This window comes from Teleopsis dalmanni, chromosome 2 (assembly GCF_002237135.1).
Source record: "Teleopsis dalmanni isolate 2A chromosome 2, ASM223713v2, whole genome shotgun sequence".
In the NCBI taxonomy this organism is placed as follows: Eukaryota; Metazoa; Arthropoda; class Insecta; order Diptera; family Diopsidae; genus Teleopsis; species Teleopsis dalmanni.
The window spans coordinates 117,497,330-117,519,842 of NC_051847.1; the positions used below are offsets into that span (position 1 = coordinate 117,497,330).

The following is a 22,513-nucleotide window of genomic DNA, read 5'->3' on the forward strand; positions in this document are numbered from 1 at the left end:
TAACTACAAGCGCAAGCGTAATGGCAAGCACTTCTCTATATCAACTCTCTACAACAATGCCAAGATCACTCGTGTTGACGAGTATCTTCTGTCACTCGCCCGTAGGTATCTCACCCGGCTCCATGACCTTCCCCCCGACGTCTTTACTCCTCTCACTCTTTCAGAAGACCTTGTTCTAGCTTTGCGATATAAGCCCCCTCAATACCTAACACACTACTTCGATGAAGTGGACCATAACCTCTCCACTATCCCCTTATATAACCGCGGCTTTCGTGACCCTAGTCACAAAGTATACTGTTGATTCAACCCCCGCTAGTTAGCCGTAACCCCTTCCCCTTCTATATCGTCCTTTTTACCTAGTTCATGCCCTTGCTTTCTGATTTAGATGAGCCTAGTTCACTAGGTATTAAATCTATTTTCTCATTCTTCTCTCCCATGATTACTGGAATGAAATTTCCACATTGCTGTGGAAATCTTCTCCTTTCATTCCTAAGAGGTGGTTTTAGTGGCTTCAAGTCTCACACTGTGGCTTTCGATGCTTTCCACCTACTGCAAAAAAAAAAAAAAAACAGTGCTGTTTTTAATAAACGTAAGAAACCGGAAGAAGTGCTAGACTTTGATTGTACGGCCAATATGAGTACATGAGTATTTATTAATTGTAATTCATGAATATTTATAAATTTTATTTTAACCGGTCTTAAGGTCAGACCAATTGTTCTAAGATGAACCATACATCTAATTTTCCAATAGCATAGATCATCAAGAGCCAAATTACAGATGTCGAAAAATATTACATACGATTGATGTTCCGGACAATCAGAGACTAAACTATGAAAAGGCCTCTAATCAAATAGAAATGTGCAACTAATATATATAAAATTAAAATTGTTTGATTTTATCGGTTTTTCTGAATTTTATGTTTTTTCTAATTTTAAATTAAAATACTTAAAATGTCAAACATTGGAAGAGGCAACAATGTTTGTCACTTATTATATATTTATTTACATGTATGTTAAATAACCCTATTTTTCTTTATGTACACTGAAGATACGCAGTAGACCGAAATATATGTATATTTTTTTTTAAACATATTTAAATTTTAATACAAATTAATAAGTGTTTCTTAGTACCATTTTAAGTGTTAAATAACTGAACTTTGATCCGGTAAAAATAATATATATTTATTTTTTACTCTTTTTTACTTATTTTGGTGATTAAAACTGCAAATTTCAGTTCAAAATTTGAACTGAAAATTTTGAAAAAATTACAAACTGATGCATCTCGTATGTGCAACGCACGGCTGAATAACTCTTTTCTTTATCATGATAATCCCAATAAATTTAATTTGATAGCAACTCTTGTCATTGCACTGCGAATCGCCATTTTATTTGGAGTATTTGTTTAAATGTTAGTTTTATACATTTATTTTTGTTGTATTTCCTAATTAAATTAAAACAAATATGATTGAAATAAAAGCCAAATTAGTTCGTGCAGATTCCTCGATTTATGCCACAGGTGAAAATGTCGAATGCCTAATCGAATTTATACATAAAGCTGGTAGTAATGATAACAATGAGAACAAGTGAGTGACTTTGGAGTACATAGCAATAATAAATAAGTTGAACTGCCATGAATATTGTAGTGACCGAATAGAAAACTTAGCTTGGGCAACAGTGCAGCTCCATTGTTACAGAAAGACGAGTTATAATGTTGCCACCCAGGATAAAGTGAGTGAGTTAACTGACCTAATTGGCAAAACAGCACTTGACGCGGTGACCCAAACTCCAGGTGATGTCATCGTAGATACGAAACCAAAAATTCTGTTTTGCGATCTAAGACTAAAGCCTGGAGAAACAAAAACATGTAAGCTCTCATTTAAATTTATTAACTTTCTTTTCAAATAAGTGGTTTTACAGATTTTTTCAACGAGCTTATACCACGCGATGGTCCACCAACTTTTCGTGGTCATGATATAAGGTATTTTTATAAAATAACAATAGCAACACAACGGGTTAAATCAAAGGTAATAATTTAATATCTAATGAAGTTGTAAACTAAAGTATTTTTTCTAGGTACAAACTCTTACCTTACCTATACGCGTATTGCCTATACCAATTATAGCACGACCAGACGATTTACACTGCACAGAAGACACAAATGATGAACTTGCGCCTACAAATCCATTTTTGGAGAAACGCGAAATATCCGAATTGGAAATTTCATGGCATAATTTAAAGGTCTAAATGTTATTTATATGTAATAATTCTGAAGGTACTAACATTATTTTCGGTTCATAGAATATCACATCACGTCGTGCACCAAAATTTTATCGTATTTCAAATAAACACGGTTTTGTAGGCCGTTTCTGCCTGTTCAAGCCTTGTTACAAACTTGGTGAAGACATAGTTGGCAGTGTAGACTTCACAAATTCTAAAGTACGGTGCGTGCAATTTTCCGTAAAATTACAATCGCAAGAAATTTCTCTACGGAATAATACTTCAACGAGTGGTGATTGTACAGATACATCATCAGTTAACTCATTGGATTTAGCAAGTATTGCCAGTGGTACAGCTGTTGATAATTTACATAAATCAGCAACATCAGCTAGTGCTAGACACAAGGAAGTGGAAGAGCCTGTGGGGAAAATAACAACATACTCTACTAGCCATGAAGTTTGCTATGCTATGCTACAGACGCAGATTATTTTACCTATTCCATTGACAGTGACTCCAACATTCCGTACTGATTTAGTAGAGTTAAAATGGCGCCTGCATTTTCAATTTGTAACTAGCACTATGTTGGATTTTGGACAACCCAATCCTGAATCGGGGGAACTTAAAGCACCCGCTGAGATACCAGTCGAGACAATGATTTGGAATTTACCAATAACATTATATGCTGCAAATCCTCTGCAGATTTACTCACCAAGCCAAACACAGTGCTTAATAATTAAATAATTTATTAATAACGAAATACAATCGCATGCATTAATTAATTTTAATTCTTACTAGGTTATGAATAAAATATTTGCGAGCTAAAACGTTATAAAGGCATTAATATGGATTTGTTAATATTAAACTGGTCACTTGTTTTTAGAATAAGTTATAAGTATTTTGTCGTTGCTTTGTGTGGTTACATTTATTTAATTATTTTGTAATGTAATGCATATTGCTTATCGTCCAACTTGGCCTAACTTTGTATCAGTCTTAGGGTTCGCTGTTAAATCCTGCACAGCGACGATTGTTTCATTTATACGTGTTTGTAGTTCTCGTAAGCTTTGAATCTGCAGTAGCCGCATGATACGAACAGGATAATCTAAATCCTTATCATTAGGGGAAACAACATCTTCACCTTTTTCAAATGGAAAGGGTGTACCAACAATTGGTTTACGATTCTTCGCTGCTGGTGATAAACGCTCTTTCACAAGGCGTGCAATGGCTTCAAGCTGTATCAAATGATTAGGATGATGTGGTACTTGTAATTTGCTGGCCAATGTGCGTACACCAGCTATGAAGTCCTTATTATTAACTTAAAAAAAAACAAAAGAAATATAATATGAGAAATATATTTATCAAAATACGTACAATCCATGTTGTCGAAGAAATTTTCTGCTTTAATACTAGGTGCAATTGATTTCTTTTGCTTTGCACCAACTTCTTGGGAATTGATACTTGCATATCTATCAGGTTCATCTAAGAATTCTAGCCGTACAGCATATCCCAACATCCAAGATATTTCTTCGAGCGGTGTTTTGTATTTCGGCATACCGAGATCAGATTTATATTCAGCATATGCTTTCTCCCAAACCGGCAACTTATCTACTTGCCTTAATTTTTCACGATCCTCAATTTTATATTGACGTATCTTTTGGTCCTCCAGCCATAGAATAGTGCTTGCAAATACCTTACGATCTAATGAAATAAATTTTAGCAAATGTAATGCTCGTATCAAACGGAAAAACATACCATTCACATCCAAATCATCTGGAGTGGGATGATTTAACGCCTGTAACTTAACTTTTAACATTTTTCACGAGATGCTAAATGTTTTTGGAAGAATAAACAATGAGAAGATAAGTGCTGTCACAATTAATGGCCGGCAATACCAAGAAAAAAATTTTGACGTTTTGCAATGATTATTGTAATAGCGATATGGCAACCCTTATGCGTGCACGTGAAGTCATATCAAAATAAACAATTTCATATTAGTTTGGACATATGTTGCTATAGTTCTCGTTAAAAATATGGCATTTACTGCATTAAAAAAAGAAAAAACCATTAAAGGTACTTTATATTGCCACAAATTAATGTTTAAACAAAAATTTATTGTCTTTTAATTAATTTAGAAAATTCAGGCACACTCAGTGACGATGGCAGTGATCGAACAAGTGACGAGGATGAACAGCAGAATGGGACAGGCAATGCAGGTTGGGCAGACTCTATTGCCAAAGTTTTGAATACCACAAAACCAAAAACAAAAAAAACACTTGCTTTGTCGCGAGCCAAAAAAATTAAATCACAAAGTAAATTACCAGAAACGAAAAGCTATAGTTTCGAAGTAGAAGGTGAAATCAAAGAAGAAAAGCCAGATAAAGACGAATTAGATGATAAACTCACACAGCGTAAGAATGTGCAACTGCAATTGCGTGTGAAACCTACCTGGAAGGATATTGAACGTGAGCGCACATTACGCAAGATAGCCACAAAAGGCGTAGTGCAATTATTTAATGCGGTGCGTATGCAACAAAAAGATTTGCAAAATCAACTTGACGAAGCCGGAAAATTAGATAGCCGGCAGGAAGCAGTTCTAAATAACATAAATAAACGTAAATTCCTCGATGTGTTAATGTCTGGTAAACGCGCAAAGTCTGAAGCAGTAGATAATTCAATCAAAAATGAAATTAAAGGGGAAAGCAGTAGTGATGAAGAACAGAATGGTGGAGGTACGCACAAAAAGAAATCAGAATGGAATGTTTTGAGAGATGATTTTATGACCAATAAAAAAATCAAACATTGGGACGAAGATGAGGAAGACGATGATAATGAAGCTGATGAAAGTATAAGTGATAGTGATGAATAAATAAAATCAAATTTTTACTAAAAACTGTCTATTATTTATTAGCTTTAAGAAACGGCATATTTAAAAGACGTGCTACTCCTAACCCAACAGCACCTGTAAAGAAGATCGAACAGTTGTAATTTTTTATATATTTAATTCATAGTTGCGATTACTTGCCAGCAGAGATAACAACCATTATATTTTTATGAAATCCTTTACGCTTATTGGCTTGTGTATATAAATAAGTGCCAATACCTATTATACCAAATCCGCTTACTAAACGACATGGCAAGCAATCAATGTCCTTTTTCATATTCGACATTGTTTTGAACTTAATCTCTCCATTCAATTAAACTGATTTTCAAAGATTTGGAAAATAAAAATATTTGACAGTACGAACCGTAAAATTACAGTGTTGTAAAGTTTTTTTCACAAATGCTACTAATCAAATTTATTAGATATACAGGGTGTTTTGTCTTAAAGTGACATATATATTATATTAGATTCCGTTTTTTAAGCAACAAGCTTTACTATTTACAAATATGAGAGTGGACTAATTCTCAATATTAACAGATATGCAATATATCAAGGAAAATTCCAAAATGATGTGATAACGCTACGGCACAAAATCAGATATCGTATTTTTGAGTAATGTAATTTTTAACACTCTTCTCCCTTATAACAACACAATAAGTACTATTTATTATGCAGTCAAAATACAGTTGTACGTTTATATTATACGGATGACACAGATATTATTAAAAGTTGAAATAAAAGAGTAGAAAGTGTTTGTTATAATCAAAATTTTTTTTTAATAGAGCATTATATGAAAATATGGTAATAATAGTGGCCCCTCAATTTGTTAACTCCTCCAGAGAAACTGTTTACTTCTACGTCTTCTTATTCCAACCACCGCTTTAAATACCTTCTTTGTTGAAGCGTCTTCATCCATTCTCATGACATGACCAAGCCAGCGAAGCCGGCTGAATTATATCAATGTCGTGATAAAGCTTGTACAGATTGCGTTTCAAGCCCATTTTTGCATATAACTTCTTGATAGTGACAAAGGCAGCAATGATAACACGCTTGCTACGTCTAAAGAGGTTTATGTTATCGGCTTTAGCAAGGAGCAAGACATTTTTGTAAAATACAGTTATATTACGATAAACCTTGCGCATGATCACTTCTATGACAAAATTGAAAAAATCACATGATATGGGATCACCTTGTCTGAAGCCTCGCACGGTATCAAACGCTGCGTAGAGACTTCATCCTATCTTGACCGAGCTATGGGTACTGCTCAAAGTCATTCTGCAAAGTCGTATTAACTTTACATGGATACCGAGCTCAAACATTGCAGCGTAAACGCGATCACTTAAGTGGCAATCAAAAACTAGTCTATAATCGACAAAAAGGTGGTGGGTGTCGATATTGTGAATATCTGGTCACTGGTAGAGCGATCAGATCAGAAACCGTGCTGATAAGACCTAATCAATGAGTTGGCATGTGGCTTTAAACTTTCACACAGTGCAGTTGAAAGGACCTTGTACACAACAGATACTAGGCTGGTCCCGCTATAGTTGGTGCAAATCGTTGGGTCTAACAACATCTCTTGCTTAGAAATTAAATAACTAATCGCGTATTATTCAGGCATTACATTCAGGATATAATGCGACTTCTTTCACGAAACTTCAATATACTTTTTACAAAATCGTAATTCGGCCTATTCTAATGCGAATTCTAACAAGTGGCAAAAATCTATTGTATGCTTTTGAAAGAAAAATACCACGAAAATTACTTGGCCCTTATCGGGATGTAATAGTGACTATAGTATAAGAAGTAATTAGGACCTTTTAGACCTATCTAATAAAGAAAATAAATAAAGAAAATATGGTGGCATTTATAAAACCCAATCATCTACGATGGGCGCAGTATTACTTAATAATGTCTAAGAAAGTCAATAGGATAACATCCTTAACAGTGAATAAACTCATTTGGTGATATTCTCACTTTCGTACAAATTGGACAATCCATTATAAATGTATAATCTCGCTAAAGTTCACTTTGAAATGTAAATCTATTTAATGATGAAACGCATTCATCAATCTATGAGCACGGTTAATTATAAAGCAACCAACCCACTTCTACATGTTAAGAGAAATTTGGAATCAATAAAATTTTCTAGCTACTTGAGGAAATTCAACTTCTTTTCATTTTATCCAAATTTATCTACAAATACATATTGCCTGTTTTTTAAAGCGCCACTTGAAACATCTGCATTTTCACTAACTGAAACGTGATGACCTGACTAGAACTTCAGACCACATTTTCGTTCATATACATTTAAAGAATGAAGGTGCGCAAATCTAAGTTCTCGTAAGATACTGGCACAATGCCTCCATAAATTTTAACAAATTTCATTAGTGATATTCACGATCTCGAAGAACATATGTAACTTAATGATAAAGTAACAGTGCAAAGCGGTGAGAATAAACTACATTCTACTTTCTACCCACGTATTGAACCAATAAATTGTCATGTCAATAAGACCTTGAGGGTTACTTATAGCTATTGTATTGGCTTCATTAGCAGATTGCAGGATAACATCATTTCCAAAAGTCATTTCGTCATTAGTTGTTGGTATGGGAATGTCAGCCGCGTATAAGAGTTAAAGGATTGTGTCTAGCACGCTTGCTTGAGGTATGTCTGCCTCTGTAGACAGGATGTTTGTCATATTTGTCTTATATCTCACGCAGAATTATTGGTGTGGGAATGTCAGCCGCATATAAGAGTTAAAGGATTGGGCCTAGCACGCTTTCGTGAGGTATGTCTGCCTCTGCAGAAAGGATGTTGGCCATATTTGTCTTATCTCTCACGCAGAATTTTTTATCAGTTATACATTTTGTTATTTCTGCTTTGCCCTGTTACTATGCCGGGGCTACACATGTAAGGATTACAAGACGAATATATGGGTAGGGGAGTGGATGGATGGGACACTATTCGAGATCGTGAATATCACTTTCGTTGAACTCACATTTTTTTAGGAATTAAAATAAAAACCGAACTTTTTCCCTGAAAGAGAACGAACAACACACTTTATTATTTAAATGGAATACTTTTTTTGTTGATTACTTTATACAATTTCCTAATATATAATAATTTACAATTCAATATATAATTGTTGATTTATTCTTTTTTAAAAGAGTAAATAATTTGCTTTAATAACAATAAATACATATTTGAAATGGTTTCAAAATAAAACAAAAATAAAACTTGAATTTATCACTCAAGCTAAACATTAAGTTTAAGTAAAATTATTTAAATTGAATTTGTCAAATCCATGTCAGGACGCAGTTTTCCATCGATGATAAATTTGATGTTAACTGATGCTGATTCATCGAATGGAAAATTCTGTATTTGACAGAATTTACACAAGCTCAATTTCTAGTTTATAAATTTATAATCAATTTACAATATCTGTATTTTAATAATTAAATTACATAATAAAATTAGTCGTATATATAATTACTTAATTAATTTAATACATAAACACTGTAACTAAGTCGTCATTGGCATTTGCTTGTTGTAGTGCAATGCTTCCAATCTTATAAACGCGAAGAAACATCATTAAAATAAAGAGAAACTGTTTAATCTCTAATAGATGTGGATGGGATGTAATTTCTTTATAATTCTAGTATATGCAAAATTTGTGGGAATGACTGATTGACTGCTTCGTGGGCTTTGGTAGTACATACAAAAGTCCTCTGATGTTCAGTTTAATATATGAAAGATACAGGATACAGAAGTTTATAAGTTATAAGTTATAAGTTAAAATTTCGTTTTTTTTTATATGAGTTAACAGAACATTTTTAATATAATGGAAAACAATTAATATTTAAAAACTATTAACAAATTTTGTACTTTAATAGATATTGAATAAAATATTTTTTTTATAAAGTTCCAAATCAAAAACGAATAAAAACATGAAGTCTAGGTTAAATTAAAAATATGTATATGAATGATAAACGGTTGAATTGTGCTTACTTTGGTACTACTCCAACCTGCTTACTCCTTATCACCCATTTTCACTTTCGATGTCATGTAAATTCCCACGATCAGGCCAAAAAGACCAATGGCAGAACCGAAAATTTCAACAATTAAAATTTTAACAAAAAGTGCTGAGTTCGCTGCATCGGATAAAGCAGCACCTGATCCAACGATGCCGACAGCTATGCCGCAGAACAAATTGACCAAACCAACAGCAAGTCCAGCACCGAACAGAACATATCCAGCAGTCCAGTTATTGTTCATGACTACTTGATTAGACAATGCAATTTCCATCTGGAAGCTCTCCAAGAGACCAGAGAAAACAATGGCAGTAATTAAACCGTAAATGGCAACAGCTTCACAGAAAATAACAGAAATCAAATTCTTAGTCTTAATACGCGGTGCCTTTACACCACCGCCCATTATGCTGGTGCCAGTCGTATGTATACCAAGGGCAGCACCCACAACTGATAGCGATACGGCAAGGCCAATACCCAAACATGCCCACATATATGGCGAAGTTGATGCCAAGAACCAACCGACACTAACGCGCTCACCTTTTCCTGTCAGCAATTGTATCAGGATGAGTATGACACATACGGCAATGAAGAACCATAGAAATGTTTTTCCAACTACAGTGCGTAACTGGGCGGCCATTGTAAAAAGTTTTTCGCGTTTATACTACAATAAAAATAATTACAATTTTATTATATCATTTAAGTAAACATGAAGCAGTCAATTTTTTCAATTGCGTCGAGAAAAAACTTACAAAATATCTATATTTTTATGTGACAGGTGACTGAGCAGCGAAAAAAACTTTTTACCAATCACATGACAGCAACAGTGCTGCTTACTGCTGTGAAAATTAGTACTAATTTCGTATTTTTCCTCTATTGGCAATTTTAACAAGCACTTTAGTGAAAACTAGATGGCGCTTTATTAATATAAATTTTTGAATTATAAATTATTAATAAATAATTTATTTGTTAAATAATTAATTGCTTATATATTAAATACTATCTTATTAATACATAAATATTATAACTTAACATTAATAACAACATAATCAAAAACATACTGATCCTAAGAAAAATGAATGAAAAACAAAGGTTTTATATGCACTGATAAAATATATGCCTCTGTAAATTTACAACAATAACTGCATACAATTGCAGTGCTAATTGAAATGATTTATCACGATTGAGTATTTGATATGAAAAATTGCGAAATGAAGCTTTAACTAAAATCATATAAAATAAATCAGTTTTTTTCAGTGATCTACTGACTAAATTATGAGTATAATATAGAATACTGTATTGGATCATATAATAATGGGGAAACACATTTAACATTAAGATTGCAAGGGCGGATAATAAGAATACGCCGTAAATAAATGAGGAAACAATCAGAAAGGCATCGAATTGTTGCCGTGGTTGAAGTAATTAATCAATGATGTAGTAATGGATGCTGTGCGTGTTTAGGGAATCATGCATTAAATCAGAGACAATTAAACGGAATGCTTATCAAAGCACTGCTTCACTTAAAACTGTAATGCTTGGAAAATGTAATAAAGGTTTTAATTGTATACAACATAATCAGAATCATTGGAGGAAAACATATTTAAAAACCCATGCCACTTTCAACATTTTTTTTGACGTAGGATCCTTGTAGATGATTTGTTCATCCAGTGAGTTGCTGCAACAGTTAAAACCTTTTAAGTTCGTTATCAGCTACAAAGATATTTGTAGATTGTGCACCATAGTTATATCTGTCGGAATAGAAATATAAACCTCGAAATTGTTTTCAGATATGAGAGAATTACTTACTAAATTAAAATTTCTTGTATGTACTTATATTTAAGTAGAAGGTCCTTTAAGCGTTTTTGGCCTAGAAAGTAATACTAATAATAATATACTTTTTGTCACAAAAGAATAATACTATTTTAGCAGGGACCTGTTATAAGAATGACGGAATAAGGAAAATATCAGTAACTGCTAAATAGACATTTCTCACATATAAATGCATCTACTTATAATGTAGTCTTGTGGTTACATATATTCCTCAGAAAATTGACCATCAGTCACATTAACTTGAATCGTAATGAATAGCTCCGTCCCATCAAAGTGGTTATCGCGCGGTATAATCCCTATTGAGTGACGCTTTGTCATCGTGATTAGCATATGCCAGTGACATAGACCCAGCTGCTTTTGGAATTCCATCTTTGATTCCGACTTATATGAGTGGCTAGAATTGATTATCGATTTTGACACAGGTAGTTTCAATTAGAACCTCCTTACCCCTCATCACAAACAATACTTCACAAAAAAAAATCATACTCCCATTAATATTTAATTCAGCAAACGAAATAAAGTTAGTTGAAAACTAATAGCGATCAGTAGTTAAACGAAATTATATAACACTGTCGGATAGCTTAAATGTATTTTCTTTTCTCCGCCTGAAGAACATTTAATTATTTATTACAAAATAATAAATATGTGATAAAAAATCATCACCATCATTAATGGCTCAATGATCATAGTTGAATCTTGACCTTCCTAGGATAAGAAATAGACCGTGTTAATTGACTGCATGCAGAATGCACTGCTGAATTGGTGCATTTCTATAAAGTATTGGTAAAGTGTAGTATTGGTAATCGTCTACAAAGTGGCCATAATTAGTATTAACAATGCTGTGTTCAAATAGCAATGCCAGGTTGAGCTAGACATTACCTAACGTACCTTAAGAACTGTATGACCTATAATATCTCGTATTTTAAAGAACAGAACAAGACAAGTCAAATTCATATTGGTACATATAAAGATTTACTTCTAAGACCTATTAAGATCGGTGTATAGTCATATATAAATAATTACTTTTCAGTTCAATATTGACCTAATTTGAATCTAATCATAATTTTTGTTCATTCAAGAGTAATTACGCACCCAAGAGAGGTGTCCGTTAACAGACTTTATTATACAATTTCAATTGTTTACTTTTGGCTAAACTTTACGATTCTATACTAAAGTTTAAATTTTATTCACAAGCACAACACAATTATAAACATTGAATAATATTAAAATAATATTCACAAGAAAAAGAGGAAAATTCTTATTTAAAAAAAAAAGGATTTTTATTTTACCCTTAATTTCATTCCTTACAATTAGAATTTGTAAATAAAATGTAATCGAAGGTATAACATTTAAGCATCATCACCTTTGGTAGCACGAGTGTAGATAACTTGGGAATGATGTTGCACGACTTGTTTAATCAAACCTAAAATTAATAATAAAAAATTTATATTAAATTAAGTACAATAAAAGCAAACTTTTTAAACATACCCTTATCACGTAATTCAACCAAAGCCCTCTTTGCCAATGAACCACGAATCTTCAAACGTTCAGATACAACTGAGGGTGTGATCAATTTGTACTGTGGTACCTCCTTGTAGAGTTTATCATAGGTGGCTTTATCAAAAAGAATTTGATTGTTCAACTTATCCCTGACTTTGCCTTTGGACCACTTCTTCTTCTTAGCCTTACCGCCGCCGCTACCTTCCTTCTTCTTTTGAGTTTTTTGTGGCTGTTTAGCCGAGGACTTTGTATCCTTCTTAGGCGGCTATAATTTAATAAAAAAAAATATTTTTTAATCTTTTTGCAATGTAGATAATGTTATTTCATTTAAATCTCAATTAAAATGTAATTTCAATATATAACATTTGTTATTAATTTGATTTTTTCAACTTTTGGTAAATTGCAGGTTATGCGTGTGGTATTTGTTGTTGGCTGTCATTTGACAAGCAACCACGCACGTTTAGTTTCAAAAATTTTTGCAGCTCAACATAATTTAAACACTTATAAAATGCTACATTTTAGTTGAAATATAAATAAAATAGTATTGGGAATTCTTTTTAACCACAAACTTTAATTATTTAGTACAATAAAACATTTTAAAATATTCTTTTACTAACACCGCACAACTTACCATCTCGGTAACCTTAATGCAAAAAGATGGAAGTCGGAAATTGTCAGTGTTACCACAATCAGCATACAAACATTTGACAGCTGAAAGCGTTCGGAAAGTGTAATAATGATTTTATGTTCTGTTTTATCTTCTTCTGTGAGCGGCTGTCACGGCAACAACAACAAAATGTGTTTACAAAAGAACTGTCAAAGAAAGAGAATTACAAAAAAGAAAGTAAAGAAGAATTCTTAATTTTGCACATTAAGGTTAAAATAAAACAATATTAAGATTAAACAACAATGTTATAAATGGGGAATTTAACAAAATTATAAATGAAATAAATTAGTGCCAATATTTATTTTAATTAAGGATAATTCAAACTAAATTGGCAACTAATATAAATTATAAGTACACGAACATCCAAATTATTTGTTAATTTAAAGCTTAAAGGGATTAAGCACATAAACTCCACGTATGCAATTCGAAGCACTCAAGCATAAATACATATACAAATAACTTGTAAAGCAGTTTTGTAAAATAACAAATAGCAAGTTTTAAACAAATTGCTATGTTGCCGCTGACACACAGGGACCGCAACAATATTGGCCATCGGATTAAGGAAAAAATTAACAGCTGGAAGAGGCTCATATTCTCGGATAGAAACTCAAGAAATTTATTTTTATTTCTTTTGCTAAATCTAAGTTTTGCATTCGTAGAACTTTTCTATGGCATTTGGACAAACAGTTTAGGTAAGTGTAAATAAATATAATAATTTAAAATTAATTAAATTATGATGCCATAGTAATAAAAAAAATTTTAATTTAATTATATATTGTCATTTCATTTTATATCCTGCGCCAAAAATATTAAATAGATAATTTATGAATTGAGCTATTAAAAGATTGTTCATAATATCTTATCAGAAGACTGAATTATTCGTTTTAGTATGAAGTAATTTGTTATCTCCACGTTTATTGTTGTTAAATTTTATTTTTACAACTTTTAGTTGCTTTAAAATGTGTTGGGAATCTTTTTCAATTATCATTTCTTCGTTATAAAGTTAGAGTTAATAAATAATAATTAAGAGTAAAGAATAAAACTTATTATTTAAAAATAGTTAAGTAAATATTTTATATGTGACATTTGTATGAAATTGTATTGATAAATATTTATGTTTATAGCTGGTAATTTGCCTAATCCTACATTAATAACGAGACCAGTCGAGGGGCACAGCTCAAAGATCTAATAACCAAAACAATTTATTGGGGTTTTTGTGGATTCTGCGATATTACGTGTAAAGTGTCAAATGTTTCATTCAATAAAATTAGTTGACCCCTCATATTTGTTATAATCCGGAAACTTCACGATAGTGAGTCCGTTGACATTACCGTTTTACGACCGATTCATGTAAAATTTGTCATTCTAAGAAACCTTTTCACTACAATGTCGTTACAGCTTGGTTTGCGAGATATTGATTTAATGGTCCTCAAAAAGTCTTAACAAAAACTAATAATTCAGGATTCATTTTATGCAAGAACAAACATTAACATTCTAGGGATTTCTATATTCAATAATTTTATGGGAAACATTTTAATACAATAACCCTTTTATTGTTTTTGGAGTTAAAGATAAGAGGGAATTTCTGCACAAGTGCTATGAAAATAATAAATATTAAATAATAATATGTGTACAATAGATCAAGCTGATCACAGTGCAGAAAGTCCTTAACCTAACCCATAAACCGTAAATGATAATATCATCGAATATAATTTTTTGTTTGTTAACAAATTGATTATATTATTATATTTAATAATATAGTTATTACTTCTATTAAAACAAAAACAAATAATTATTCAGCAATTTTTTATGTAAATGTAATAATAATAGTTTTTAATTAAAATTTATAAAAAAAACTTTAACTGTAATACAAATTTGTTTCACTACTAATTTAGTATCATTTATTATAAGAAAACATACAAACACTGCTAATATTAATAACAGTAACAAAGGCATCTTCAGCAGTTGGTATCTAAATAATGATATATGGTCACTATAAATATATATATTTAGAAATATATATTATTACGTTGTATGTTGGTTCTTCATTTACATTTGGGACTTTCGATGCGAATCATTTTTTATAAACATATAATATAATACATAAAATTCGATTTACCAAGCGTACACGTATACAAGCTTTGGCAAGTTTGCTGCATAAAATCTCACTCTTTGACTATTAGTATGTTTCCACTGGCTAACTTAAATTATTTAAATCTGGAGTAAGTTAACTGATCCCCAAGCCTACCCTATTATGGAGTCTTGTGCAGTTAACTTATTTAAAATTACTTGAATTACTTGAATCTCAAGTAAGTTAACTGGTCTAACGCGAAGCCAGTGGAAACATACTATTACGCTAGTGTAGTCTCGGGGTAAACCGAATTTTATGAAGTATTGTGTATATGAAATGATTTGAATATATGATTTTAATATAGGCAATAGCATTAGTTTCTACTAGTCTAAAATGAAGACCAGGTCAACAATGCTTGTCCCGCACTGAAGATCTATTTTACATAATATTGCCCATGTATTTTTATGTCCAACTACATATGGTATATGAATTTAAACACTTTTGTTTTATGACGCTATCTCATTCAGTTGACACAATTCTCTCAGTTTTACCAAAGCTACATTGGTTTAAGGTAGCGTCTTCTTTTCTCCAACAACATTCCCACATGTCCAATCATACTTTTTGCATTAATAACATAGTCCATTCAAGTTTCTCTCAAGAAGTCTCTTCGTGTTACAATAATAACGTATTCGCTATAATCATTGACGATTCCATTGGTGTACTCATTCATATTTTATTGTTACTATAAAAACAGTAATTGGGTATGAATAATTAGCAAATCTTCTTGGGCAACTACACTCGTTAGATCTTACGTTTTAATTTCGATTTTTTGAAAAATTTGTATGTTATACTGAAAATTAGTTGACTATATATATGGCCAAATTATTATAATACAGGTTTATGGATACATGTATTATGCTTCATAGATAATTTTCTATCAGTCTTATCTTTAAGTAGATTATCAAATAGAGTTCCAACACTTAAATATTTTACTCTTCCAAACAAAATATGTTGATGTATAGAAAGAAGTCAATTATATTGATTTCCACTAGTGGAAAATTAAACCATTTATAGACATCAATCATATAAACTTTGTAGATTTTATACCGAAAATGAAATGGAAAGAAAATAAATTGAATAAATTATGGAATGTACTACAACAATACACATTCATCTCCACATGTGCCTAAATTGTAGCTCAACTCCACACAACATTGTCCATGTTTAAGCCCTGTTGATTTATGGGTCTGCCTGTTTAGGTAATCTGATCCCTTCATCCAGATTCAACATCTCTACAGAATCTCTCTAGGTAGATTCAGCATCTCTACATATTTCTTTATTCCTACCTCTATCTTATACAATATCACTTCCGTCATCCTATCCTATTATGGACTCTCTTGTGTACATTTCCACGCGGTGTTCTAGTCGACTTTTAGCTACAACACAACAATATTAAATTATGAACACAATGCATTGCTAAATCCACATTACAATATTCTATTATATTAAATAGAATGTGTTTTGTTTATTTTAAACAATTACTTTTTTTAATAAATATCTTTTTGAATAAATGTCATTAGAGAATAGCCCTAGGGTTAAACGCACGCAATTATTTAAGAATATTGAAACTAGGTAACAATTTTGTAATTAAGAATTTTATGTCGTAAGGCAGGAAATCTATTTCGAAATGGAATATTAATTTTATACTATTTTACAGGTCTTATCTCGGACTCATTTCATATGTTCTTCGATTGTACTGGTCTACTGGCGGGTTTGGCTGCATCGGTTATTACAAAGTGGAAAGCTAATGAAAAATTTTCTTACGGTTATGTACGAGCTGAAGTACTGGCTGGATTTGTAAATAGTCTCTTCCTTTTATTTATTTCATTTTTCATACTATCGGAAGGCGTTGAACGTCTTATTGAACCACCTGAAGTAAAACATGAACGTCTTTTTGTTGTTTCCGTTCTGGGATTTATTGTGAACTTAGTGGGTATATACGCCTTTCAACATGGTGGTCATGGCCATAGTCATGGAGGTGGTGGCCATGGACATTCACACGGAGGTGGACATGGTCATTCGCATGGCAACAACCTACTTGATATGAATGGGCATAATAATCACGCAATTGATTTGGATGGTAATTATTTTTATTAATAAAAAAAAACTATTTTTATTTTTTCAACTTACATTAAAATTTTACAGGTCACGGTCATTCACATGAGCAAGGACATGGTCACTCCCATGGCGGTTTGAACGGCGACATCTCTGGCAGTAATTCCCAAATTATGCGTGGTGTATTTTTGCATATATTGGCTGATACACTTGGCTCAGTTGGTGTGATTATCTCAGCGGTGCTAATGCATTTGTTTGGCTGGATGATTGCGGATCCAATATGCTCAATTTTTATAGCCTTGCTTATAGCATTAAGTGTGCTTAGCCTTATTAAAGAGTCAATCTTGATCTTAATGCAAAGACAACCAACGGATTTAGATCGTTCATTACCTCATTGCTATCAGAAAGTTACAGGGTTAGCGGGTGTTTATGCCGTGCAGGAGCCACATTTTTGGACATTGTGCTCGGACGTATATGTTGGTGCTATTAAACTGGAAGTATCAAAGAATGTAGATCCTAAATACGTAGTGACGCATGCGCGAATGATTTTTGAGTCAGTGGGAGTAAAGCAGATGTACATACAGCTCGACTATGTGTGATAGAAACATTGTTAGTTACACTCTTGTTAGATATTTTAATGTAATTATATTTTTATGCTGTTTTTTTTAAATAAATCAAACAATTTACAAAATGTAAATTAGTGTCTATATTGTAAGTGCGCCAATTCGTAACAATTTTCCAATTTATATTTTTTAAAATATTTCTATGTGAAAATCATAATATATTGTTAATATGATTTAAATTATTTATATTTTACATTTAATAATATACAAATAATTGTGTAATATAATTCAAATTAATTATACATATTAAGTCATTCCGATAAACGATTTTTTTATATAAGTTTAGAATCTTCCTAAAAAATGTATAATAAATTGTATGCAATATTCAAAATAGAACAAAAGAACGCAACAGTTTTGACTGAAATAAAAATTATTTTGTTACAGTATAACAAATTTATTAAAAGGAAAAATTAATAAAGTTGAAACAAAAAGGATGTAACCACAGTGAATGCATTCATAAATTATCTTTTTCTCTCAAAAGTTGATGAAATTTGTGAATATTATAGTGTAAAGAATATTATATAGTGTAATGACTACTGTTCATTAAAATGTAAATTTTGAAATGAAGCTATGCCAAACCAAGCTAGGCTAATACCAAACGTATTACTACTCTTATATATCAATAGGTGATTGAAGGAAGAGTGTAGTAGTAATACTTTATCTTTATTATATACAGGTGATTTATATTTGCAATTTTAATTTTATACATTAACTATAAATAAGTACAACCTAACTGGGCATGTGATAACAATGCCGCATATGGGAGCACCGCTTAAAATTTATGAGAACGAAGTAGAAACTAGCAGAAGAAGAGGACGACCAAAAATACGATGGAAAGACAGTGTGCAGCAGGACTTAGAAGAAATGAATATAAGAAATTAGAAAATAAAATCAAAAAACAGAGAAGAATGGAAAACTGTATTTAAACAGATGATGATGAAGTACAACCTAACTAATTGACATAATTAATTTTATAATTCATTCATTCATTATTATTTTGCTAGAAGTTTGGATTCATCTTTATTGATTCTTCTTTAGTGTAGTAAATATCCTATAAATGGAACATTCTTTGAAGAGTATGTAGCAGTAGAATATGTATTTACAATACTTAGTATAGAATTAGAATATGAAAAGTTTAATTAAGTAAGGCACTTGCACAAATGGAATCCATTAACACAAAAGGAAATAATGTGATACTAGCATGGGTCAATGTGAAGCACCATTGCCTTATCGATAGGATGGAAGTATAAATCAAAGAAACTTTGTTCCAACAGAGGCCCGATCTATCAAACCAAGTGCCGTTCGCACTTTTCCGTATGAATAATATCAACAGTTGTATTTTAATTTTTTTGAGATATAGTGAAATATACCATTTTAGTTACAAATAATACAAGTTCCCTGTGTCTCGTACTTTCAGCGCTTCATGAAAAGTTAGTATATTATTGTGTATTAAATGTAGTATATTGGATAGACTAGGTTAGTGTTGTAGTCGTTCTAATTGACTAACTCACTTAGGTCCTATGAGTCTATTGTAATACCAATATTTTGTATTAACTCTTCCTGCGCAATATGGTATAGATTCAATGTTCCGTGTTGAAAAAGTTTAAGAAACTGTGTTATTCGAAAAATAATTGTATTCTTTTATTTAATTAAGAGATTATTTATTATTATAAATTAATAAAAAGTAAACTAAAATAAATTAATAATTATAAATATGAGATCAAAATATTATTTTAATAATGTAAGCTCTATTGAAATATTTAGAAAACAGTGAGAACACTGTTTAATAGTTTTATAAGTCCTTAAGTCTGAAATACAATTGGTGCAGTTGTAATATTTTTTGTTAATAAATATCCAGCAACTTGTGGAACAGGTATTGGAGCCAAATAATTTTGTGTAAGTTGTTGTAGTTGACCACGTATGAGTATCTCATCTATTGCTTGTTTTGCATAAATTTGTTGTAAAGTAGATAATTTTGAAAATGAACGTGCCCAACAAGATGCATAAAAATCAGCATCATCCATTTGTTTATATTGCTCTGCACATGTTATTGCATTATCTTTAGGAACGATGTTAATGGTTTCTTCTCTACAACTACTGTATGGGTCCGGAATTGATAAATTGGGCATCGAATCTGAATCGGTCTGTACGTAAAAAAGTTATATTAATATTAAAATAATTATACACGCCTTATTATCAAAGTAAACATACAAAACTTGTTTCGTCAATTTGTTCCTTGATTTCAGATTTATGTGAATTGGTAGAGCGTGTTCCAAGATAATCCTTTAAAAATTCTAATTTATCATAATACCATAAATTCGGAGAGTAGATATCATCCTCTGTTACAGCCTTTAATAGACTTTTTTGTACCTTTTTTAACTCGCGCTTATAGCAAAAGCGTATACTAGCCACTCTTTGCTTCAATCTAGATTCATCAGCTTTTGGATCTACAGCTTCATATTTTTTTAGTAATACTTTCCAGGCTTTTTCACGTGACTTTTTCTTTTCCCGTTTACTTGGCAGCCAAAGCTCACTCAGGCTGGCGTATGTGTCGAAAAACTCTCGCCATTCCTTTGAATCATAAACTGCCATTATTTAAATACTTTATAATGAAATATGTTTTGCGATTTATTCATTTATTTTAATTTTAAAAACTGCCAATTATGTTTTTAAAAACTAGCGAACACTTAAAAAAATGTATACAATTAGTGTAAACAATTTGTGTTGTGTTGGTGGATATTTTTCGGCATCTAAAACAGTGTTGTAAAACTATTGCGAAAAACTGTTTAGTTATAAAAGGGACTAAACAGTCCCTCAGGATACCACTTTCAGATAATTTCTTATAGAAATAGTGCATCTGTAATAGTAAGTTTAAATTTCCGTGTATCCTACATGATTCATAATTTATCCTTAAAAAAAAACTTTAATTAATTGCATTTCACCAATTTTTGTCTAAAACGGCGTTTACATTGTGAGATTAAAAGTAGATTAAAGCACTAATCTACCTTTAATCTTGTTGTTTAATCTTAGATTTTCCATACAAAAGTTAATCTCCTTTTGGTGGAGATTAATTTTTAATCTCCTTAAAAATGGTAATTATTTTTCCGTGCAATTCTGCAACTGGCTTAATATTGTAGATTTTTTACGATCATAGAAGAATTGAAAAAGAAACATCAAAATCTATTCAAAACAAATATTGAAAATTTGAAAATACAATACAATTTTATAAATTGTCCTTACCGATTAATAAATTTTGAAATTTTTTAAATCTAAATTAATGTATATTTATTAATCAATTAAATATTTGTAGTAAATTTTTAATATATTATTTTAATAATAGTTTTGTACATAATTATAACTAAAATTTGTTAAATTATTGTTATTAAACTATTTATTAAATTTATATTACGATTTTTTTGTACGACATTGTAATTAAATGTTTTATTTACAGAATTTTATCAAACACACGAAACAAAACACAGCAAGAGAAACGTCAAAATTAATCTCCAATGTATAATGTAAACGGTGGAGATTAAAAATGCAGATTAACTTAATCTCGTTATTTGAATCTCACAATTTAAACGTAGTATACAATTTTGAATTTAAGCGTTTACATAGTTTTTGAACAGAAAAAGAAAATACAAAAAATTAGCCTTCTATGAAATTCAGTATTTGATATCATATGCCGTTATATTTTTTAATTTTTTGCGTCACAGTTTTTGAAAGTAATTAATAAACATACTAAAATTTTTTCGAAATAATTATATTAAATTTAAAAATTGTGAATTTTTAAAATATTAAGCACTATAATAACCTCATATTTTGTATCACATTTTTCTCTTAAGTTTGTAATAATTATTCATATGTTAATAATTAGGTATTAATTTCATAACTAGTAATATTTGATTACATAGTATAAACAATAACAAAGTTGTTTATATATGAATAATTTTATTATATTATTTGCTTTATTTCTTTAATCGAAAATTTATTAATACTGTAGAGAAGAGAGAGAAACTGCATACCATGTGCTTGGGGAGTGTCCGGCACTGATGCACAAGCGGAAGAAACACCTAGGAGGGTATTTCAAGGATCATAAAGATTCAAGACTAGGAAAGGTAGGCTCTATATTGTCTTTCTTTAAAGAAATCGGACTTGGAGCAACACTCTAACCCGAGTAAGGGGCGAATTAGATCTTTTAGGTCGCAGTGCACAATCCCTTCTTTTAATAATAATAATAATAAAAATAATAATAATAATGATAATAATAATAATAATAATAATAATAATAATTGATTTTAATTGTGGAAGTGGTTGATATTTCAGTTGTACGAAATGTTTATCTTCGCTGGAAAAAAGGAACTTGCTGAAGAGTGGCGTTATATGCATGTCTTTCTTTTCATTTACTTTATTCCAGACATTTATTATGGCAGACAGTTTTGAACAAATTTAAGATATAATGCGATGTTTTGTAAAATCAAATTTAAATCATTAGCTACTTAAATGGTTATAAGATAATTTCTATATTGACGAAGATCATCTGTTTTAATCCAAGAGCATTAGCATGTGGCATAACTTATTT

The 22,513-nt window shown here is 31.0% G+C and overlaps 8 protein-coding genes across 10 annotated transcripts; 3 read left to right on the forward strand and 5 right to left on the reverse strand.

Moving 5' to 3' along the window:
• The first annotated feature begins 1,355 nt into the window (after positions 1-1,355).
• Positions 1,356-3,037, forward strand: LOC119677941 (RAB6A-GEF complex partner protein 2-like). The gene is made up of 5 exons (XM_038089525.1): positions 1,356-1,582; positions 1,643-1,863; positions 1,917-2,023; positions 2,073-2,237; positions 2,298-3,037. Exons 1-5 carry the CDS (start codon positions 1,461-1,463, stop codon positions 2,955-2,957), a joined length of 1,275 nt encoding a protein of 424 aa, XP_037945453.1. The 5' UTR covers positions 1,356-1,460; the 3' UTR covers positions 2,958-3,037.
• Positions 3,038-3,150: 113 nt separating this feature from the next.
• LOC119677943 (RNA transcription, translation and transport factor protein-like) lies at positions 3,151-5,395 on the reverse strand. Of its 2 annotated transcripts, XM_038089528.1 has the most exons (4): positions 5,314-5,395; positions 3,966-4,039; positions 3,585-3,911; positions 3,151-3,528 (listed from the first exon to the last, which is right to left on the reverse strand). In XM_038089528.1, the coding sequence occupies exons 2-4, from the start codon at positions 4,024-4,026 to the stop codon at positions 3,173-3,175; spliced, it is 744 nt and encodes a 247-aa protein (XP_037945456.1). In that variant the 5' UTR covers positions 4,027-4,039; positions 5,314-5,395; the 3' UTR covers positions 3,151-3,172. The 2 variants fall into 2 exon arrangements, with proteins under 2 accessions (XP_037945456.1, XP_037945455.1); XM_038089527.1 differs by lacking the exon at positions 5,314-5,395 and having other exon boundaries at positions 3,966-4,058.
• On the forward strand, positions 4,198-5,103 carry LOC119677942 (RRP15-like protein). The gene is made up of 2 exons (XM_038089526.1): positions 4,198-4,283; positions 4,346-5,103. The coding sequence occupies exons 1-2, from the start codon at positions 4,244-4,246 to the stop codon at positions 5,077-5,079; spliced, it is 774 nt and encodes a 257-aa protein (XP_037945454.1). The 5' UTR covers positions 4,198-4,243; the 3' UTR covers positions 5,080-5,103.
• On the reverse strand, positions 5,102-5,478 carry LOC119677944. 2 transcript variants are annotated; one of them, XM_038089530.1, is made up of 2 exons: positions 5,236-5,478; positions 5,102-5,172 (listed from the first exon to the last, which is right to left on the reverse strand). In XM_038089530.1, exons 1-2 carry the CDS (start codon positions 5,378-5,380, stop codon positions 5,111-5,113), a joined length of 207 nt encoding a protein of 68 aa, XP_037945458.1. In that variant the 5' UTR covers positions 5,381-5,478; the 3' UTR covers positions 5,102-5,110. The 2 variants fall into 2 exon arrangements, with proteins under 2 accessions (XP_037945458.1, XP_037945459.1); XM_038089531.1 differs by having other exon boundaries at positions 5,104-5,172; positions 5,232-5,478.
• A 3,629-nt stretch (positions 5,479-9,107) lies between these two features.
• Positions 9,108-9,984, reverse strand: LOC119677946 (V-type proton ATPase 21 kDa proteolipid subunit-like). Its single transcript, XM_038089533.1, has 2 exons — positions 9,875-9,984; positions 9,108-9,786 (listed from the first exon to the last, which is right to left on the reverse strand). The coding sequence occupies exon 2, from the start codon at positions 9,760-9,762 to the stop codon at positions 9,124-9,126; it is 639 nt and encodes a 212-aa protein (XP_037945461.1). The 5' UTR covers positions 9,763-9,786; positions 9,875-9,984; the 3' UTR covers positions 9,108-9,123.
• Positions 9,985-12,210: 2,226 nt separating this feature from the next.
• LOC119677947 (40S ribosomal protein S25) lies at positions 12,211-13,193 on the reverse strand. Its single transcript, XM_038089534.1, has 3 exons — positions 13,087-13,193; positions 12,444-12,720; positions 12,211-12,378 (listed from the first exon to the last, which is right to left on the reverse strand). Exons 1-3 carry the CDS (start codon positions 13,087-13,089, stop codon positions 12,305-12,307), a joined length of 354 nt encoding a protein of 117 aa, XP_037945462.1. The 5' UTR covers positions 13,090-13,193; the 3' UTR covers positions 12,211-12,304.
• A 104-nt stretch (positions 13,194-13,297) lies between these two features.
• On the forward strand, positions 13,298-18,258 carry LOC119677945 (zinc transporter 7-like). The gene is made up of 3 exons (XM_038089532.1): positions 13,298-13,814; positions 16,911-17,333; positions 17,399-18,258. Exons 1-3 carry the CDS (start codon positions 13,634-13,636, stop codon positions 17,905-17,907), a joined length of 1,113 nt encoding a protein of 370 aa, XP_037945460.1. The 5' UTR covers positions 13,298-13,633; the 3' UTR covers positions 17,908-18,258.
• A 1,404-nt stretch (positions 18,259-19,662) lies between these two features.
• LOC119677948 lies at positions 19,663-20,785 on the reverse strand. The gene is made up of 2 exons (XM_038089535.1): positions 20,143-20,785; positions 19,663-20,075 (listed from the first exon to the last, which is right to left on the reverse strand). Exons 1-2 carry the CDS (start codon positions 20,521-20,523, stop codon positions 19,734-19,736), a joined length of 723 nt encoding a protein of 240 aa, XP_037945463.1. The 5' UTR covers positions 20,524-20,785; the 3' UTR covers positions 19,663-19,733.
• Between the last annotated feature and the right edge of the window lie 1,728 nt (positions 20,786-22,513).

Excerpts from the sequence above, each read along its gene's own strand:
- LOC119677941 (XM_038089525.1), top strand. The coding sequence starts at position 1,461 with ATGATTGAAATAAAAGCCAAATTAGTTCGTGCAGATTCCTCGATTTAT. Across the intron at positions 1,864-1,916 it reads GCCTGGAGAAACAAAAACAT|ATTTTTTCAACGAGCTTATA; the intron begins GTAAGCTCTCAT and ends GTGGTTTTACAG. Across the intron at positions 2,024-2,072 it reads CACAACGGGTTAAATCAAAG|GTACAAACTCTTACCTTACC; the intron begins GTAATAATTTAA and ends TATTTTTTCTAG.
- LOC119677943 (XM_038089528.1), bottom strand. The coding sequence starts at position 4,026 with ATGTTAAAAGTTAAGTTACAGGCGTTAAATCATCCCACTCCAGATGAT. Across the intron at positions 3,912-3,965 it reads AGATGATTTGGATGTGAATG|ATCGTAAGGTATTTGCAAGC; the intron begins GTATGTTTTTCC and ends TTATTTCATTAG. Across the intron at positions 3,529-3,584 it reads TTTCTTCGACAACATGGATT|TTAATAATAAGGACTTCATA; the intron begins GTACGTATTTTG and ends TTTTTTTTTAAG.
- LOC119677942 (XM_038089526.1), top strand. The coding sequence starts at position 4,244 with ATGGCATTTACTGCATTAAAAAAAGAAAAAACCATTAAAG. Across the intron at positions 4,284-4,345 it reads AAAAGAAAAAACCATTAAAG|AAAATTCAGGCACACTCAGT; the intron begins GTACTTTATATT and ends TAATTAATTTAG.
- LOC119677944 (XM_038089530.1), bottom strand. The coding sequence starts at position 5,380 with ATGTCGAATATGAAAAAGGACATTGATTGCTTGCCATGTCGTTTAGTA. Across the intron at positions 5,173-5,235 it reads AATGGTTGTTATCTCTGCTG|GTGCTGTTGGGTTAGGAGTA; the intron begins GCAAGTAATCGC and ends TCTTCTTTACAG.
- LOC119677946 (XM_038089533.1), bottom strand. The coding sequence starts at position 9,762 with ATGGCCGCCCAGTTACGCACTGTAGTTGGAAAAACATTTCTATGGTTC.
- LOC119677947 (XM_038089534.1), bottom strand. Across the intron at positions 12,379-12,443 it reads GGTTGAATTACGTGATAAGG|GTTTGATTAAACAAGTCGTG; the intron begins GTATGTTTAAAA and ends TATTAATTTTAG.
- LOC119677945 (XM_038089532.1), top strand. The coding sequence starts at position 13,634 with ATGTTGCCGCTGACACACAGGGACCGCAACAATATTGGCCATCGGATT. Across the intron at positions 13,815-16,910 it reads CATTTGGACAAACAGTTTAG|GTCTTATCTCGGACTCATTT; the intron begins GTAAGTGTAAAT and ends ACTATTTTACAG. Across the intron at positions 17,334-17,398 it reads TCACGCAATTGATTTGGATG|GTCACGGTCATTCACATGAG; the intron begins GTAATTATTTTT and ends AAAATTTTACAG.
- LOC119677948 (XM_038089535.1), bottom strand. The coding sequence starts at position 20,523 with ATGGCAGTTTATGATTCAAAGGAATGGCGAGAGTTTTTCGACACATAC. Across the intron at positions 20,076-20,142 it reads AAATTGACGAAACAAGTTTT|ACCGATTCAGATTCGATGCC; the intron begins GTATGTTTACTT and ends TTTTACGTACAG.